The sequence below is a fragment of the Sylvia atricapilla genome, chromosome 5 (assembly GCF_009819655.1).
Source record: "Sylvia atricapilla isolate bSylAtr1 chromosome 5, bSylAtr1.pri, whole genome shotgun sequence".
Taxonomy (NCBI): domain Eukaryota; kingdom Metazoa; phylum Chordata; class Aves; order Passeriformes; family Sylviidae; genus Sylvia; species Sylvia atricapilla.
In genome coordinates, this window is record NC_089144.1 from 48,566,314 (window position 1) to 48,585,965 (window position 19,652).

The 19,652-nt window shown below is 40.1% G+C and overlaps 1 protein-coding gene across 10 annotated transcripts in view; it reads right to left on the reverse strand.

Moving 5' to 3' along the window:
• Nucleotides 1-19,652, reverse strand: part of MICAL3 (microtubule associated monooxygenase, calponin and LIM domain containing 3) — a 152,917-nt gene that overhangs the window by 59,640 nt on the left and 73,625 nt on the right. For 8 of the 10 annotated variants that reach the window (XM_066319444.1, XM_066319445.1, XM_066319446.1 and 5 more), the window contains 6 exons: nucleotides 18,649-18,753; nucleotides 16,073-16,180; nucleotides 13,394-13,501; nucleotides 12,577-12,763; nucleotides 9,073-9,161; nucleotides 7,426-7,513 (listed from right to left, as the gene is read on the reverse strand). In XM_066319444.1, the coding sequence (XP_066175541.1) occupies nucleotides 7,426-7,513; nucleotides 9,073-9,161; nucleotides 12,577-12,763; nucleotides 13,394-13,501; nucleotides 16,073-16,180; nucleotides 18,649-18,753 (685 nt within the window). The remainder of the gene's footprint in view (nucleotides 1-7,425; nucleotides 7,514-9,072; nucleotides 9,162-12,576; nucleotides 12,764-13,393; nucleotides 13,502-16,072; nucleotides 16,181-18,648; nucleotides 18,754-19,652) is intronic. The other 2 variants (XM_066319447.1, XM_066319448.1) reach the window with 2 other exon arrangements.

Consider the following 19,652-nt stretch of genomic DNA (forward strand, 5'->3'; position numbering starts at 1 on the left):
CAGAAACAGCAAGTGTGAGGTATCTGTGTAGACTGAAAAGAGAATTGAAATGAGGGCTGTCTCTCCTGTCACTGCTACACTCGGTTACTCCAAGTTTTACATGGCTTCCTACATTGGTACAGCAAGCAAGTCTGATTTTTACTCTGATGGGGGCTATCTCTAGAAATGCACCTCTCTTCATCCTTTTTTTGGTTTTTTGTTTTGTTTATTTTTTTTTTCTTAATTCATGAAGCAAACATTTGATTTCTGGAGAACATATATGTAGCTGCAGAGTTAACAGCTTTCCTGATATGGAACTGTGGAGGCTGTTGGAGTGGTACATCAAAATGACATTTCTAGTTCATGCACCAGCATATGAAGTTTCACACTGACTGCTCACGGCTCCTCCTCAGAACTGAAGGCCCATCTTAACCTCAAAACTGCCACTGCTTAACACAGTAATTAAAAACTACAGGCAATTTCCAAGGCACAAAGCAATTCCCTCCCTCCAAAGAAAGAAATTTTACATATAACAGAACTGGTTTGTGGTTGTCGCCTGCCATTTAAATGTCACTACTCTGACCCAATACAGTTCACAATTGAATTTTCAAAAACCATCTGCTATAAGAAGCTTTTAGCTGTAGCAGTAGGAAGCAGGAGAAGCATGTGAGGAGAAAATACAGAACAAGCCCCTGATGTAGACTCTCTTTTTTTTTGAGACCAGGAAAATGCAACTCCAAACTACAATCCAGGTCTGTCATGGTGAGAACATCACAGAATAAACTCTTCAGGGTGTTGAGGAAGGCAGGTGACCTCCTTGTGCGCAGCTCTTCTCAGAAAAGACAACAGCCCAGCTAGAACATGAGACATAGAATTTGGCTACAAAGCTCAGTATTTACTTATCATCTGTCTTTTCACACCAAAACATCCCACCACCACAGCAGATCTACACCAAGCAGAGGAACCAAAGCCTGTCGAGACTCTTACCTGTCACAACACTAGTCCCTGTTCCCCCATGGGTGTGACTGCCTTGTTACAGAGCGTGACAAAGGCCTTTTGCCTGCAGCAAGCCACCCAAAACCACCTCCTAAAGACACCAAACTCTGCGAAGCCACAATGCTGAGAGCACATCTATCCACAGCTTTGCCAAGGCAGTAGAATATCTAGCAAGGAGAACCTCAGCAGGTCATGCTGTCTGCGCACAATGTGTGCCCTGCACTCCGACCAAACCACAAAATAACAGTAAAATTAAAAAAAAAAAAACACCACACCACCACAATGCAGAAAGAGTCTGAAAAGTAGACCCTTGCAGTGACAGACGGCACATGCCATGGAGCTCCCCAAATGGCTGCTGTATTTGAGCTTGCTTTATCTATTCATTCCACTGTCCCCCAGTTCTGCATTCCCTGCAGCATCCCTCACCTGGAACCAGTGGAGGGACAAGGGGGAGGACAAAGAAAAACTCAGAAACCTGAAGTTTGTTTGGAATTTATTCCCTTGATCATTTCACACAGTTGAACAAAAAAAAAAATCTCAATTTCACAGCAACAGGGAAACCACGTGTTACATAATTCAGAGACACACACACCCAAAACAAAAACAGGTAAAAAAACAACTGCATAAATCAAATTCTTCAAAAAGACTATACGGTGGAGACATGAAGCCTTTCTGAGCACTAAATCATCTCACTTAAAACATTATCTGTCACTGAACTTATTTTATGCACAGTTCCTCCTTTTCTCTGAGGGAAACAATCTCAGAATAGTATTACTCAGATTCCACTTTTAAAAAAAACAGACATTTTAATTCTGCAATTAAGAAAAAAAAATCCAACTCTTTCACTCAAACTTAACACTATTTTTCTAAGACACAAAAACATTCAATGAAGCTCTTAAAGTGCCCAGAAAAATTCATATCACCCTTCAGGATATATACATACAAACAACAAATATTCCAGTGGCACAAGTCTACAGGTCTGAAAGCCAGAGAGAGGAGGAGGAGTTGGGAGCCCAGTAAACCCCCAAGAAAAAGTGTTCTTAGCAGGATCCAGCCATGAGCACAAACTCAGCACATTATTATTTGTATCTTAAGGACTTCTCAGTCCTCAAAATGTTTTTCGGGATTTTTCCAGTGAAACGCCATCAGGTCAGCTGTATCTCTTGCTCTTAAGGACAGAAAAGCTCCCCACCATGCTTATTCCTTTCCAAATTTTCTGGGCTTGAAATTACCAATCTTTTACCATTCTCCTTTCCTTTATGCCAAAGCCACTCAAATCCTGATAAGAACACTGAAAAGGAACATGATGGACTGGGAACAGTCAAGCACTTATCCTAACAGATTACTGGGCTTGTTATTGAGGGATGATTCACTGGGCACTGAACCCTGGTTCTAATCTGGCAACTCATACACTCTCCTCAGCTTCCAAAAATAAAGGGTCTGGTTCTTAAGTTTGTATTGTAAATGTTCCAGAGAGAAGTCAATCTTCCATCAGATCTCTCTGCAGCTGTAGGACACTCCAAAAAAGGGTTCAGTATCATATGTCGTGTCCTGCTAAATACACCACCATAGCTCCTCCAAACAGAACAGACAACAGGCATGCTAGTACAGGAAACAGCTTTCATGCCAATTTGGTGTGCATCCTGAAATACGAATGTTTTCGTTTTTCTTTTTTACTTTTGGCAGGGAAAAGAATAGGATCTATTTGTAAACGCTCAGTGGTTTAAAATGAAGGCACTTCAAACAGAATGTCATGTCACAGAATTTGTTTGCTGTTATCTTCCATAATTTAATGTTTAAACTAGACCAAATTAAAATAAGAACAAAACCCAAAGGTGAATAATAATGAAAAGAAGTGACCAAGCAGAGGATTTCATCAAGACGTTTGTTTGCACGGCAAACAGTATTGCTTTCAGCTGAATCATTTTACAAGTAAGGCATGCTCAATGTACGCAGAATGGTGAAGAGGCAATGCTTCTGAAGAATAGAGGCAATGTTTATGAACAAGAAGCTTATTCCTAAACAGAAAGACCGATTTGCATTTTGTTCAGACACAAAATTGAATTGTGTGCAAATAATATTGGATGCATTAGAAGTATTCCTTATATTTGTACAGATACTTAAGATCCTTTTCCAAATGTGGCTAAGATAATTTACTTTAAAGCACATGCCCTTAGAGGAAATAGCCACTCTTTCCCAGCTCTCCAGGGCAGCAAAAGAACTTCCTCATGTATATTGCTTGCTATGTACAACAGTTCTTGTTTAAAGGTTCACTGTGAAGGGCTTTGCTCTAAATATTTCTCCCTGAAAACACTTAAGGCACATCCATATGAGGATTTTAACTTTTCAGATTGCATACCTATACCACATACACTCCATATTTATGTGATATTAAAGCAAAAGTCCTAGTACCTCAGTTTTGTGTTGCATTTTTCAGTTTTTCAAACTATCATTTATATTTAATTTTTTAATCTTTCACAGGTCAAGTAACTAAACCGAAAGATCTCATGACTTGCCTTTTATTGCTGCACAAGTATGAGTTTCCCTAGGCAGTCTTTCCTTTATGAAGTTCCTACTGCTGATAAGGACAGAAATGTGTTGTTGTGAAAACATGAGCCTGAAATGGGAAATATTTTACAACAAAACATTGCTGGCTAACATCACCCCAAGGAGCATATCATAAAGCTGATGGGGTAAAGACTGTTCCAAGTCCATCTGTCAAGAAAGAGCTGAAAATTAGGAAACATTCTTACAGACCTTTAGAACAAACAGAAGAACAGCATTTGCATTAAAAGCACATTAAAACCATATAAAGTACTGTAAATAATATTAAAAAAAAATTCCAAGACACAGCAATTACAGATTATAAAAGGGAGAGACAGTTGAAAAGCAGAAGGTGTTTTTTTGCTTGTTTTTTTTTTTTTTTCCTTGGCAATAGCAGCATTTTGGCACAAAGGCAAAAGCAGAAGATAGAGAAAAACAGGCAGACAAGGTACAGTAAAGTTACAGAATCTACAAGCATGCCACAGTTCAGAGGGACCAGAAGCACAGTAAGAGCTGTCCCCAACTCCCGTTTCCCAGAGAGAATGGCAGCCACGGCTCAAAAGCTTGTTGCCACTTCCCACCCTGAAGGGTTCCAGAGGCCACTTTGGCCATAACCTCCCCTGTAAGCAGCAGGGCAGAAGCCACACAGGCTCTCTGCAAACCCCTCCCAAAAAGGGTGATTCCAGCTGACAGCTGAACAAACCTCAACTTGCTGATCACAGACTGTGCCCTGCAACCATCACTGTGCAAGTGACACTCAGAACACACTAAATGCTAGGCAGCTCTGTGGCCACCCAGGCAGGGACTGACATCTTCAGCAAAGTTAATCCGTGCCAAACGGGTTAGTGACAGCGCAAGAATGGTCACAGCAAGCCCTATCTCACCTCATCTGAGTAAACCTACTGAAGGCTACTTTGTGGATGAATATATTTTAAGCATTAAGCTGGCTAAAAAAAAAGGTTTGGTGGTATAGCAAAGGGAGCAGTGAATATAGGGAGAAAACCCGTACAATTCACATCCATTTGGGATTTCATGACAACTACTAAAAAGCAGGTGACCATCATGAGCATCACCATCACCTTGCATGAGTCACCAATAAAGCTTCCTGAAACAAGCACTTTTGGTAACTCGGGGCTGAATTAAACTCTCAGGTATAAAATTCAAAAATAGGTGCCTTTTTATGCATTCCACAATAGATGTTACTGTTGTACACCTTCCCTTTGCCCTCTAAGCTGTCTGTACATCTCCACCAAATAGCAAACCTGAGCATGTTACACACTCTTCTGCTTTTACAGGCAACTAACACTCTACACCAAGATCTAGCTCCCTACTGAGGATTAGCTCAGGCCTCAGGACCTGAAATTGCTATTGTCAAATTCCATTTGGTGGTCTTGCCTTAAAGGAAGTAAAACTCTTTCAGATGTCTGACCTGTACTCGGTGAGTGACCAGATGGATGAAGTGGAGGTTAGGAAACAGAGCTCTGCCTCTGTCTTCATCTCGCACAGGTTTTTGCTCAAGGTATTTGTCTAGCCTACAGTGAAAGCTTGCAAGAAAGCATATACACAAATAACTTAAATTCAGCAGTTACACTGAGATGTAATCTTACAGACTCCTTTTGATTATTCAGGAATAATATCCTGGTTTTTCCACTGTATAGGTAAGCTTGGTAGTTCAAAAAGGTTTGTTTTTTCAAACCATAAATAACTGTAAAACCTCTCACTGGTTTCCTGATCTAGCTACCCAGCAAGAAGGGGAGCTGAAGGCAGTTACTTGTCTTTCAAGTACATTTTATTTAGCTTCCTCCTGCTTCTTAACCATTGCTAAGTCAGTAGGTCCAAAATTTAATTAAATCATACTGCACAAAGAAAAGGAAATTCAGCCACTAATGGTATTTCTTTAGCACAACAGAGGCACTGCTCACCTCTTCTACCACTGAATGTCCTTCTGACCTGCACACACAACATTCTGCCTGAAAAGTGACCCAGTTAAGCTGAGCATGTCCTAATGCACTTTGGGCACTGCAAAGGGCCAAGCTTCAAAAGGTACAAAAGCTCTAAGCATTATGCTACAGTTACACACTGCTTTAAAAAAGCAGAAAGCAAATAGGAGTTTTTCAAGTTTTCCCATTAGACAAAATGGTGTCTGTTCCATCTTACTCCTCTGGAAGTACTACAGTGCTGCTACAGGATTGTGCCACCACTACAGGAGGAGGTATCTGATTTATAGTGATTTTTATCTGATTTATAGAAGTTTAGCACAAACTATGCCCTGTTGTTTGCTCTACTTAGTGATCACTTAGGTGCTACTTGCTGAACTTTCCTTTGTAAAAGCAATTAAACGTGATTTGTTGGAAGGACTAAATCATAGGAGACTTTCTGCCAGCAGTTGCTGAGATAAATTAATTGGTAAGTGTAATTGAAGTCTCCTCCTTCCAATTCTCATCACTTACAGCTTCACTCCACAAAACACCTTATGCTCATATCAGTTGATCTGTGCATCAATAAATATTTTTTCTATTCATCTATAAGAATACGCTCCAAGCTACAGAAAAATAAAGTTTTTCCACTTTCAGAGAAAGCAGTTTTAAATCTATCCAGTTATGCAAAAAATGCTGTAGTTCACTTATCTGTCCACAGCACTTTGCAAATATTCTTCCCTACCCTTTTCTTACTTTTGCCATATGGAAATTGCACACTCACAAAAGAGGAAATCTTGAAAGCAACTACACTCCAAGAATCGACACACTAAGAATAAATTTCTCTCAGATTGCATTCGGTTACAACCTTAGAAACATTTGTACAATAATAGAAGTCAAATAATATAATGATTTTTTTCTGTTCCTGTGTTGTTAAGGTCTTCTCAACTGGCACTATGAAAATATTCTTTTCTCAAAGTATTGCTCTACGTATGTTCCCTTTCTAAAAGCAGCAGTTTTAGCCTATCCATAGTCTTCTGGAGCAAGTACTAGAAATGAATATTTCTACCTTTTTCTGACATCACAAAATGAGCACTTGGGGGCTGGGCAAACGAGCATTTGTAGCACAGACACTTCTCTCATGTTAGAAGGAATTAGAATTTCAAGTTAAAAGGGAAAACTCCGTCACAGACGCAGGCATTCGTCACCCCATTCCCAAAGCCACGGCCAGGAGCAGCACAGATGCTGGCAGAAGGAAATGCACCATGACCTGCCAGTGCCACGAAATTCAAGGGGTTTAAGGAATCCAATCCCATTAGCTGTCAGACACCCAGAGTTCCAAAGGAGACACAATCCAAAGATAATGGGATTTTTCCCATTAAAGTACCAGATTAATAAAGAGAAGCTTGGGAGAACGAGAAACCACACCCAGAATTCAGGAAAACACAGAAATCCAGTTTGAGCTATTCCAGTGCTTAAAAAAACCTTTTAATTTCACTGACATTGAGCTGCATACATTACAGGGCTCTTTATCTGGGCTGACTCAGAGGAGACCCTCAAATGAGCATCTGTGTTTTCCTGGAATTCTTCCAAATAATGTCCTTGAAAGAACTGAGAACATCTAGGCCCCAAAGGCACAGTGCAAAATAATATATCGAGATTTCCACGTAACACACACAAAATTCACATGGCACCGCAAAGAAACCAAATGAGTTACACAGCTCCAAGTCGGGTCACGTCAATTCTTACTGGTCAGCAGGTTGCCCACAGAATTCCCCTAGGATCTGCCCGAGAACTTCTGACTGGACATAGAGAAAGGGAACCCCAAATGCCAGCAGCTGACACATGAAAAAGGAGTCCAGAGGGTTCTGGGCTACGTGGTGCCCAATGGAGGAGAGTGTGCTGTGCAGGCGCTGGCTCACCACCCTAACTCTGCCCACGAGGCCGAGCGAGTACTGCACCACCCTGCCAAAGAAGGAAGCGGAGCTACCTGGGGCTCTCTCTGCTGAGGAGGGGATGCTGTTGGCCCGTCCGTTCCCATCGCTGGCCATGGCGTCCTGCAGAGGTCCTTTGGTGTCCTGGAAGAGCATGGGGGAAGGTAAAGTTATGTGAAAATTGAAATTGTTTATGTGTACTCGATGCCTTAAGTTTTAGCTTTCATGTTTTTCACATTCTGTGCTGCCTAGGGACATGGTTCTGAACCTCATATTAAGTGTCACTCAGCCCTCTTCACACAGCAGGGACACAAAACAAATCCTTTTCCTGCTGGACACCAAGGACAACTTTCAGCCCAACAGCATAAACAACAGTGGACTGAAGAGAGAAAACAAGAAGGATGGGACCTCACAACCTGGAGCTGTAATTGGACAATTAAACCCCAATATGCAAATGGACCAAAACTTATAACAATGTGAGATCTCATTACCAGTCAGCTATTTTGTGACTATTTTGGGTCCACCTTGGGTGTGGCCCTAGTCAGGCCCTGTCCTACCCAAGGTGTATCCTGGAGGCCTTTCAATAAATCCCTACTTTATTCTCTGGCTCTGCCCAGTCTCTGTTTCAGGTCAGCCTTACCAAGGCATCATACTGAACATGCTGAGCTAGGAATTGAGATACCCCATAACCATCATATAAGTCAAGGTCTGGAAAACCAACATGCTCCTTCTCAATTTAAAGCTTTATTAAAGCTCTGAAAAACAAACTGGATAGCCAAGAAATCCAAAGCAGTAAGGTCCCTGAAGTCTGCTCCTCTGGGAAATAAAACAAGTACCATTTTCAGTCTTTATTTTGGCACATATTGGGATGGATCCATCATCCTTCCAAAAAGGAATTCAGCTTCAGCTTGTACTAATAAAACCTGAGAACCAGGCAGAAGGACAGGCACCACTGCTAGCACAAAGAACACATAACTTAAGGGAGAAAAGCAGTTTGCAGCATGCAAGCTTAACAGAACTTAAACCAGCATGTAACTTGCTCAGTTTATGCAAAAATACTGAAAAGGGGCTTGAGGAGAAAAATTAGGCGCCTTGGACTATAATGACAAAAGCCGAGGGACTTTTCTGTATTACACAGCGTCTCTTCATCCTATATTTACAGCACAAATATCTCTATTATAATAGTACAGGAAAAGGGATGTCCTGTCTTTTCATGCAGGTCCCTGTTAACACACAGCAGACCCACAGAAATGAAGGCATTTGATTTTCACAGCTTATGCAAGTGGGATAGAACTTCATGTTTCAAAGGAAATGCAAACAATTTGTTTCATCATACATAAAACCATGGAGAAACAAAGCAAAACCAGAACTGCTTATTATTCATTATTCATTTAGTAACATTATTCACTTAGTCGCAGCATACACTGTGAAAGTATGTCATTTGACAAGAAAAACAAATCAAAATTCTGTTTTGAACAGGATAGCACATCATTTTATAAGTACCATGAAAAGATTAGTACTAAGTAGAGGAATTGCTTTTAAATAAGATTTAGTTGAACTGCAAGCTTTCATAATATTAAACAACTAAATGCACTTGGAATTTTTCTACTTTCTGAACAAACCTCAAACCATCACATATACTTTCTCAATGTTAAGAACAAAAATCTATTAACACAGCATGTTAGATGAAGATAATGAGTTACCTTTCCTGACAGAGGACCCACTGCTGGCCTCTTCCTCTGAGCATAACCAGAGACTCGATAACAGTAGTGAGGTTTACAGTAGAATTTACCTGCAGATAAAACACAAATGATGGTCAGCAACAGGAACACAGGAATTTAGCACAATATAAATTGTCCATCTCGTTGCAACTTATTTTCTGCTGCCACTCCCATTGCTCTCTCTAATTTCTTCACTATATGCAGAGGCAAACACTAGCTGAAGTTTTAGCTCCAGCCCTGCTCTCTCCCCTTGTAACTAGCCTCCTTTCCATTGGGTGCCTGACAGCCATTTAGTTTAAAATCCTATCAAACACCAAAGCAAAGCTGTGAGGCTTGTGTGGTATCACATGCTAACAATGCGGCAGTGTGTGAGGAACAAAGAAATCATCACATGAAAAGCTGGCAGAAGCACTTTTGGAAAAAGCAAGAATGAATAAAACCAGCAGAGGAAAGTGGGAGAGGACAGTGTTAACTCCCAAAGAACCATCTCTCAAAATGCACAGTAGCAAGGACAATGACTCATTTTCACAAATAAGACTTTTTGTAACCCTGCTGGTTTTACTAGCACCCCAGAAGTCTAGAGAGGTTTTTCACTAGTAGCTGAACACTGTCAGGAGGACAAAGCAGCATTAGCAATACCATCATGCAAATGCTACTGGTACTAATAAAAGCAGCAAACTGATGCCTCATAATTATCTTCCACTGTACCTTTGTCAGTGTATCCTGCCTGGCATTTGCAGCCCACAGCATTCTCCACTGCTGTCCCATTCCTAAATCTGTGCAAATGCATTCCCAACAAATATTCTGACCTCTGCCTCTTCCTCTAGTTTTCCTGTGCTGGTATTTGCAAAATGCTTTATGATAGAAAAGCGACAAGCTTTTCTATCTAGAAATCTTTACTTTCTTTCTAGAAATCTTTACTTCAGTAGAGCATTTCTTAATATTTACTCTTACCCAAACCTGCTTTTTGAGATTGTCTGAAATAAGCAACAACTGAAAAGCTCTTACATAAAAATTGTCATACTCTGAAGCCTAAAACCAGACACTGACTGCAGAATGCTGCAAAATGCCTGTCAGCCCAAACAGCTAGATGAACAGCAACAACGTGTGCATAGCTCTAGTTTTTAAAAAAAAAAAAAAAAAAAAAAAAAAAAAAAAAAAAAAAAACCACACCACCCCAGAATGTAATACAAATTACATTTTCACAACTATTACAGTAGATAGGATACCACAGATTTCTATTCAGCCACATCTGCTTTATATACAGATACAACTGTTAGGCATGTAATATTTCAGAATGAATTCTATTAGCCTGCTGAAACTCCAAGCTTTACGTTTGGTTCACTGAGGACTATCTGCCCATAACTGCGCACACAGGCATGCTTGCAGAGGAAATCACTAAAACTCTGGTGGTAAAAACTGTTTCAGCCCATACAGCCAACAGGGGAGCTCAGTCTGTTACTGCTTAACACACAGATACTTGTGAGTGCTCAAAATAACAGCAGGGCTTAAAAAATGCTTTCCCCCAACTCCGGTTTTTGACAAAGATGTTACTTTTATATGTTGATCTCAAAATTACCACTGGCCCCTTTAAATTTGCATGCGAAGTGTACTGACCTTCCAGCCAAGCAATAAAGGGGTTTCTATTCCTTACTGGGAGTCTGGTTTGACGATTCTAAGTTTCCTCAACTCTTCACGACCCAGCAAGTCCATTACTTAAAGTCATTATATAATGCATTTTGGATAGACAATTTTAGTTCTTTTTGCTCCTTAAAATCACATGGTGGTTCCACAGCCATTTTTCTGCCCAGTATATACTAAAAGAATCTTCTTAGCTACACACACTGGATACCCATCAATTTCAGTCTGCAGTAGAATATCTTGGAGTGTCATCCTGTGACACAAATTTATTATTTTTACTTCATCTTTGCCTCAGTGGGGAAAACTACTGATATTAACATCTTTTTCCTGCTCTTCTGTTTTCTACACCATCATGTTTGAAACAGAATCCTTTGCACCTTAGTTGTCACTGGTTTTACATAATTTTGCACTTATTCTCCCACTGAGATTGGATTAAAGATACGCAGTTGTGTAAGAAAATAAATGCACACCTGCTGATGTGAATCAACATTTATCTGAAATACTTTCTCGTAGATTTTCTTCAGGAAATGTGACATTTTGCCAAGCACTGCTCAAAGATTGTAACACATAGCTACCCTTGCAAGGAGATCACTTTTCACAAGTGACAAATAATCTCAAAGTATTATTCTCAACAGGCACACTTTGTTGATAAACTGAGTTTCGCCTGCTGCCATATTGTCTAGTTTCTCCGACTTGTAGGGTATATCTGAAGCTTCTCTTAATTCTTAGCATGCCAGATGCTTTTAATTGAGGCATCAGTAAGTTTTGTGATCATATTCTTTTCTCCCTAGTCTATCAGATACAGAAAATGAGTAATTACTGAATCTTCACTAACTACTGCAACAACACTCTCTGACTTACCTCTACTCAACTTTGATGTTTCATTTTTTCCATATAACAGAACTTAGCTTGTAATGACCTATTATCACAGCCCCTGATTATGAAGTTTGCATTTTATTACATCTAAAATAAACATACATGGTTGGACAGTTGTGGTATCTTCAAGAAGAACAAGCTGACAACATTTCTTTCCAACTTGTTATTCTCTCTTAAGTGGTAATAAACACACAGGAGTTTTATTTAAATGCTGTCAAATGAGGAGAGTAAAACATCTAGCCCTCAAAGTCAGCCTGTAAAGCTTTTTAAAGCCTCCAGTTATTATTTGTTTCCCTGCATTCTAGCAGCTGCTAATGATGCCTTAAGTTTTAGCTTTCATATTTTTCAGATTCTCTACTGTCTTAGTGTATGACTCTCAACTTCATATAGTGTTAGCAAGTTCTCCTCACAGTTCAGTCAGACAAAACAATGCTTTTCCAGCCTGAGAACCAAGGACTCCCTTGCAGCTTCAGGCCCAAAAATTATAAACAACAGCAAATTGAGGAGAGCAATCTGGGAAGATGGGACTTCAGAACCTGAAGCTGTAATTGGACAATTAACCCCAATATGTGAATGGACCAAAACTTACAAAAGTGTGAAAACTCATGACCAATCGTCCATCTTGGGTTGAGCCACGGCCAAGCTCTTGTACTGCCCAAGGTGTATTCCTTGAAAGCATTTTAATAAATACCTCCTTTTAATAAATACTCCCTTTATTCTTTTAACTCTGTCTTGCCTCTGTCCCAGGTAGCCTCTCTAGGCATCATTACAATGTTGCATTAATTCCTATGAGTTTGGCTGCTCTGCCATGACCTGGCCACAGGAAGGAAATCCATGAAGCCCAACAGCTTGAGAGAGAGCGTGTCTGGGGAATGCAGGTCACTCTCTTATAAAAAGAATAATTTGTAAGTGACAAAGAGCTGTTCCAGGACAGAGAGGAGGCTGGTGAGCAGAAGGCCTCTCCCTTACCATCCTCGATGTCGTAGGCGTAGGAGGACAGGCGCAGGGTGGTGGCGCAGTACTCGCACTTGAAGCAGCTGCGGTGGAAGAACTTGCCCTCGGCACTGAGCCTCTCCATCACGTAGACCCGCTTGCGGCAGAAGTAACACACGTCGCTGCCTCCCAGGTTCTGGGGGAACTCCTTCTTGAGCGAGCCCTGGGCACAAACAGGCATGGCTGAGTTGGTGTGTGGCCAGCCTCACCGAGATCACACACCAAGGTCACGTTTTCTCGTCGTTTATGTGGATACGGGAGCACCTGGATGCTGCTGCAGTTCTCGGACACAACTCACAGGTTTAGCCAGGAGACCAAAAACTAACCTTGCTGTCCAGGAAAAAAGGCTTCTAGGATGCCATGCCTACATCTATCAGGAGTAAAACAAGATCTGGGTAGATGAGTGGACATCAGTACTAATAATGATGACCTTGAAATCAGTGGCTTAAGGAGGCATTATGAAGAAAGACAAAATCATTAGAACACCCTCAAACAGCAATTCTTAGACCTACATTACCAAAGCCAGTATCTCCTCCAGAAAGCAGCAATGCAGAAGTGTTATGAACAGATTGTGCATAATGAATTGAGCAATCTTTGGACGCTGGCATTAGATTAAAATATTTGGCAAAGGAAACGAGGACAAGAGTGAGGGTGGATGGAGGAAGGGAAACAAAAATCTCTTACGAAGCTACGACAGATTCCATCAGTGGTGTAACAACTGGACACTCACAAAGCTTGAGATCTACATCACATCTAATCACAAACACACATCATCTCTGGCACATCGTCTTACCAGTTCCTTCTTGTCTAGAAGGGTTTTGGGTTGCTCTTTCCTTTGAAGCTGATTGGCTATCTGCTCAGCCAATGAGCTCACTCCGCCTGTATACATCTTTATGTACTTCTACCAGATGGGTTGAATAAAACAAGAGTGATGTGAAAAAAGAAAAAAAAAAAGAATAAAATTAAAAAAAATAACTAGAATGATGAGAGGTTAGGTGGTGAAAAGGTGCAGAGGTCAAATCATGCCAAGACAGTGGACAATATGAAGTGACAAGAAGTAATAGCAAAGCCAGTGTTATCAGAAATCACCAGTACACTCCAGGATCACCTGTGGGAATGGACAGGAAGGCTTGAATTTTGACTTCAGGTGTTCCAGAAATACTATGAAGATGAAAGGAGTAGATCTTGTTTTTTTACCTGTCGGGTATTTTGTGCCTGGAAACTTGTGTAGAGACATTTCTAAAGGATGAGGCCAAATACAGGTTAAGATCTTAGGTTGCAAGTAAAACTGACATCAGAACCAAAGATCTTTTAGAAGGCATGTTACCAAGTCTAACACAACATGCTGATTTACAACAGTATATTTGTATGCTTTGCACCTGGAAAGAATTATTTTACAGAGCACTCACAGAGCAGGGAGAAGCCCTTAACCAAAGAACTCAATGATTCAAAAATATTACTTCTTTTAAGTGCTAAAAATACGCAGAAGTTTATATGGAAAAAGATGGAAGAGCCTCATCCAATGCATTAAAGCCACACCTGCATACATCTGGAACATGTATTTGTTCAACTCTGAACACAGCTTTATGACTTGGCTTTTCTCCATTATGGGCACAGACTGACTCCTTAACTCCAGATATCTAAAAACCCTGTAGTATTTTCAGCAGTCTAGGCAAGTTGGCTGTTACCTTAGATGGTACCAAATGAGTGTCTGCAAGCCAAGTTCAATCACTGCAGAAGCGGAGGAAGTGTTTTTCACAGGAAACACAACCGTTGGCAATAATTACATGGTTAAGAAAATGAGGTGGTTACATCCATGTTAGCTCAATCACACTCCAAACACCATGGATTTGACTCAGAGCAGCAAAGGACATGCCAAGCAACTTCCTTTTTCCAGACTAAGCAGCATTATGAATGTTTCTGGCTGGATCCTTAGCTAATACAGGATCAGAGAGCCACTCAGCTTCTAGCAAGTGTGAAATGCCAAGAATAACAAAAGGAAAGTTGTATCTTAAAACCCACTTCAGTTGTATAGCTGAACTTGCTTGAAGCACAGTAGTTATTTCCCACAACTAATAGCTAATTTAATATGTGTGGTTATTAGCCTTTTAGGAATGTTTAAAACCTTCACAGGTTCAGACATGAGAACAGCAGGAAGCATCACAAAAACAATTTCACCACAGAATGGGTACTTTTTATGGGAAAAAAGATTATGAAAATGGAGTCACTCAGCTAGAGTGACTGCTGAAGTCACTACAATTCTAATTCCTTAAGCTTTTTGTCACAGTAATGAGGGAAGGGTTTATTTCTACCCAGAAAGAATATATACCTGTCTACTTATTCCATTTCAGAAGGTAGAGCACTTGTAGTATTTCTATATGCAAGAAATAAATTATTTCTCTTCCAGAGTTTCCCAGGTTCCATGAATTTCCAGGTTCCACACACACATGTGCAGAGTTGCTTTTCAATGACAGAGATCTTGTCAAACACTACATTTTAAATGGTGCTCACTTCTAAAATTTTCTTCATCAATTTTTAACTTGCAATCATAATAATTTGGCCAAGAGTTTTCCATTTCCTCTGAATAATCAGGAGAGGCTTTTTAAGTTTTCTTAGAAGAGAGATCAAACATTTCCAGGGGAAAAACTTCCTTTTAGTTGAACCAGGTTTCCCCTGAGCAACTTTTGATTTTAAATCTTCAGCTGCAGATCCTTCAGGATCTTTAAAAATTTCTACCAGCATGTAAGAAGTTCCATGCTCAAAAACCAAATATGTTAATTATTAACTCACTGGGACTATTTGGTGTGAGAAATTTACTTGCTGAATTTTTCATTTCAGGTTGTGTGCTTCTGATTTGGTCTGCTTTTTGCCTACATATCACATCTGGCTTAATTATGGGTATTCAGTGAAACATTTCATCTTTCTTCCCACGATCTTCAAGACATACAACGTTCTGCAACATTTTCAAAAATTTCAGCATTTTCAAAAGGAGGAAAAGAACCTGCTCCAGCTTAGGTCAAATCAAGTTCCTGCTGTTTACACAGGATAACTGTACCTAGCTTGAATTCTTAGTGATTTTTCAAAAAGCCAAAGCACTTTTTATTTCACACTTTCCATTAACCACATATGCGCAAACACATTCTGTCATTTAGCCCAAAACTTCAACAAAAGCAGCAGGCAAAACCAGAAAGCTTCACTGCAAAGCCAGAAGGACTATCAGTGCTCAAAACCCCTGTTTTGAGTGTGAGATGCACCACAAACTTCTCCCGGACACCGAATGTTAAAAACATTTAGTTTCAAACTGCTTCATGGCGAGCTGTGCCAGGCACAGGCGGCCTCTGGCTTCTCGTTTGGGCACGAGTAGGCGCAGAGGTTCTGCAGGTGAAGCAGTGCCAGCCTGGCCGTGGTCCGTGGGGTGTCCTGGGCAAGCAAAGGCAGCTGAGTGCACCTGGAGTGCTCAGGTGAGGGCTACCTGTCGGAGAGAGTCGGAGGAGGGTGAGGAAGGGCGGTTGGAAGAGCGGAGGCTAAGGGAGAGCTCCCACTGGTCAACAAAGAATCGGCGAGACGGCTCGGTCTCAGGCTAAAACATAAAATAAACATAATCACACCTGTTCTTTTCTAAGAGAGAAGAGAAAATTAAAAAAAAAACCCAACCCAGGTCTTTCTGGCTACCATCATGAACAATTTTTTAAAGACTCTTACAGGAAAACTTCGAGAAAAATACCCAGTGTATCTTTATTTTCTCCCTAGTGAGGCAGGGTAGTTATTCTTAATTTGCTCTTTATTAGGTTTTACATTATTTAGGACCATTTGGAAGCAGTTACCTACTTCCACAGATGTCCAATCTCCTACAACCAACAACTAAGCCACTGGCAAAGACCCCAAATCAATTTCCTCTGCTCCTTCTGTATCTCTCATTGTTCTCTATTACTGGCCCAAGGCACTAAGATCATCTTTCAGGCCACGTGAAACCTCTTCTACATTTTAACTGAATAAGCCAAAAGTCTACTCTCCGGGTGGACAAAAGAGAAAGAAGTTAGCTTGTATGTATTTTCAGTAATTATCAGCAAATTTCCTACCTAAAATTCACTGTAAGCAGATTAGAAACACTGAACCAAAAAAAGAATTAATCAACATAAAATAATCTGCTGATCTTGATTATCAAATGGCAAAGAATAAATTAGACTGAGAATCTGCATCCTTCTTAAACCGATTCCTCACAGGAGAAACCAAAATTTGGTCTTGTAATATACCCTTATCATGATCTCTGTGGATGATTAGGCTCATCTCCCAAGAAATACTTCATCTAAATAGGAAAAAAATTGAAGGTTGGTAGTATCAGACAAACAGCACTGCAAGAATCTGTGCATTCCTAAAAATTATAGTCTGGAAAGAAAAAAATATGCACATAATGAATAACTGGCTTTCATGGAAAAATAAATTATGGTTTTAGTTATAAATAATAATAAAGCTAAAATATAATAAGGAAAACTAAATGTCATGTAACTGCATGACCCATGAAAATAGCTACTTCTAGCCACTTGGAATAGGCTAACCTCAAGATTAAATTTACTGAGCAAAATGCAAACCAGCTTGACTTTCACAATTTCCCCAATTTATGGAAATACAATTGTTCATACAAAAATTTTCTGAACATCAACATTTAATCAAGTTTCTTCTCTGAAAACATCTTACTTTGCTAAACTTTCTCTCTTAGTATTTTTCTTGTTTTCTTCCCTTAAATCCCACATCATAATCCATCATTGCTTGCAATGTTCCAACATCTGTTTCCTTTTTCTTCTCTGCCCTACCCACTTTATGCTTTCCTCTACTTTGTGTTCTCAGCCACTCCTCCTTTTCAATTCTGCATGATACAGAAATTAGACTATTTCAAGAATAATTTTTATCTTTGCATCGCAATGCTATAATCTTTTACAACCTCAGAAGGAGCTTCAAAATTTCCAGAGAGCACTACAAAAGGTAGGAGCAAAATATTTTAGTCTAGATCTTCAATTCTGTTCATTATTTTAAATGAATAAGGAAATGCACATGAGCATTGTGGACCTTGCTTGAGATATTAAGTCATGGCACCCATTAACAAAGAGGTGTCTCTATATTTAAAGTAGTCTTATTCAGAGCTTGTCCCCAAAATTTCGAATCTAGCCAAAGGTTTGCTGTTTCTTCTTGGAGAACATCAGAAAAAGATGCCATCCCAAAAAAGCCCCAGCAATGGGAAGTGACCTAGACGTCACAAAATTCTTTTTAGTAGGGCTTGCATAAGTTATGCCCACCAGGAAAAGTTCTGGGACTGTTTATGCTCCAGCTCAAGAAGACAGCTTGATTTGGGATGGTTAACACAAAACAGTAAGTTATGAAAAAAATCCCTTCTGTAGATGGTGCTTTCCAAAAAAGCACTCTGCAGTTTGCCAAGCACTGCTGAAGATAACTGAAAACAGAGAGCAACCAAAGAAAACCACAGTTCAAACTGGCCTGGTCCACAATAGCCTAAAGACAACACACTGGAGAGAAAATGAAGCACAAAACCAAAGCAAAACAAAAGTGTACACTGGAATCTGCACAAACTGCCAGCTCTACCATTGGAAACAACTGCACAGGAAGGATGGACACAAGAGGAGTACTACAGAGCCAGGAATTAAGCTTGGAAAATGTGAATATTCTTGCTTCCAGAAACAAGTAAAATTTGTGAGCGACTGACTGCTAAATGACCACTGTGAGATGACTTGATCCAGAGCCCAGCTGGTTTTCAGCATTTACTCTGAAGTTCAGAGGCTGCTTTTTACTTCATTGTTTGTATTTTGTTTTGAGGAACAGAAAGGGTCACTCACCAAACAAGTAGACAGCTAAGAAATGGCAAGTCCAATAAAGACACTGCACAAATTAGTCTTGACATAGTTTTAACCACATAACTGTAGAGCAGTGCTCATCATATTTTGGTGATTTTTTTTTCCCTCTCTCTGACCCAAGATTTCACCTGCACCCAGAACCCCACACTGCTCCAGGACTCCAGATGGGCAGGGCTGTAGTCACCTGATGCCTCAGTGCACGTCTGGACTCCAGCAGGGCAGCCAGCTGACATGCCCTCTGCTCAACACTCATGGGCACTTGGTCATGAGAAAACAAACGAGGAGATCTCTGCGAGATGAGGAAGGAGGCAGGGGGTAAACAAACCAGCACAAAAAGGAAGACACACCAAAATGTCAGCCAAGAGGTATGACACTCACATGCAGAACAGTAACAAAAGCTCTCATGTGAAAACTGGGGTTTTTTTCCCCAATATCTATTTTTCTAATGAAGTGTTACATTTTGACCTTCAGGGGCAAGAAAAAAAGGTTGAATTAATTGTTATCCACAACTCTTCCTGGGACTGCTGCAGCCAAAATCAAACAAGCACATAGCCTCTCTCTCCGGCATTACCATCCAAAAATAAATTTAAAACGTGGCTTTATCATGCAAAAAGAGCCTTATTTGTCAGTTTATTTCCCCATAGTTCTCCATTCTCAAGGATTTCCTTTAAATATCTCAACCTGTACTTATTTGTTTCTTAGATTTGTGTACAAAAACACATTTCAGGGTAATGTACTTTAGTTCTTGTAAAGAACTAATTAATTTCTTAAAGATGGTGATATATGCAAAGTAAATACACCACATGCCAAAGAGAGCATGTTTAATGAGCCTGTCTAAATAAAGCAAAGAACAGCAAAATCAAATACTCACAACAGAAGCTGCCAGTTTCACTTATGCAACTTCACTGTCCTACTTGTTCTTATTGCACTGCCATGTCAATACACCCCAGGCACAAATTTTGACACCTTTGCTATTCTGGTCTTTCATATCAATGTTTCTAAACTATTTTGCGGTGCACTTAGTGATATGAAAAAAGACCTGGCAGGTGGCCTGCTATACAAGGCAGGACTATCACTGCAGTATCACAGAGCCTTCAGGTAATTTGTTTGTAGAGTATAAAAGTAAACGGACCAGAACTACAAACACATGCAACAACAAATCTGAGGCTTGATCTGTCCAGAATGCCA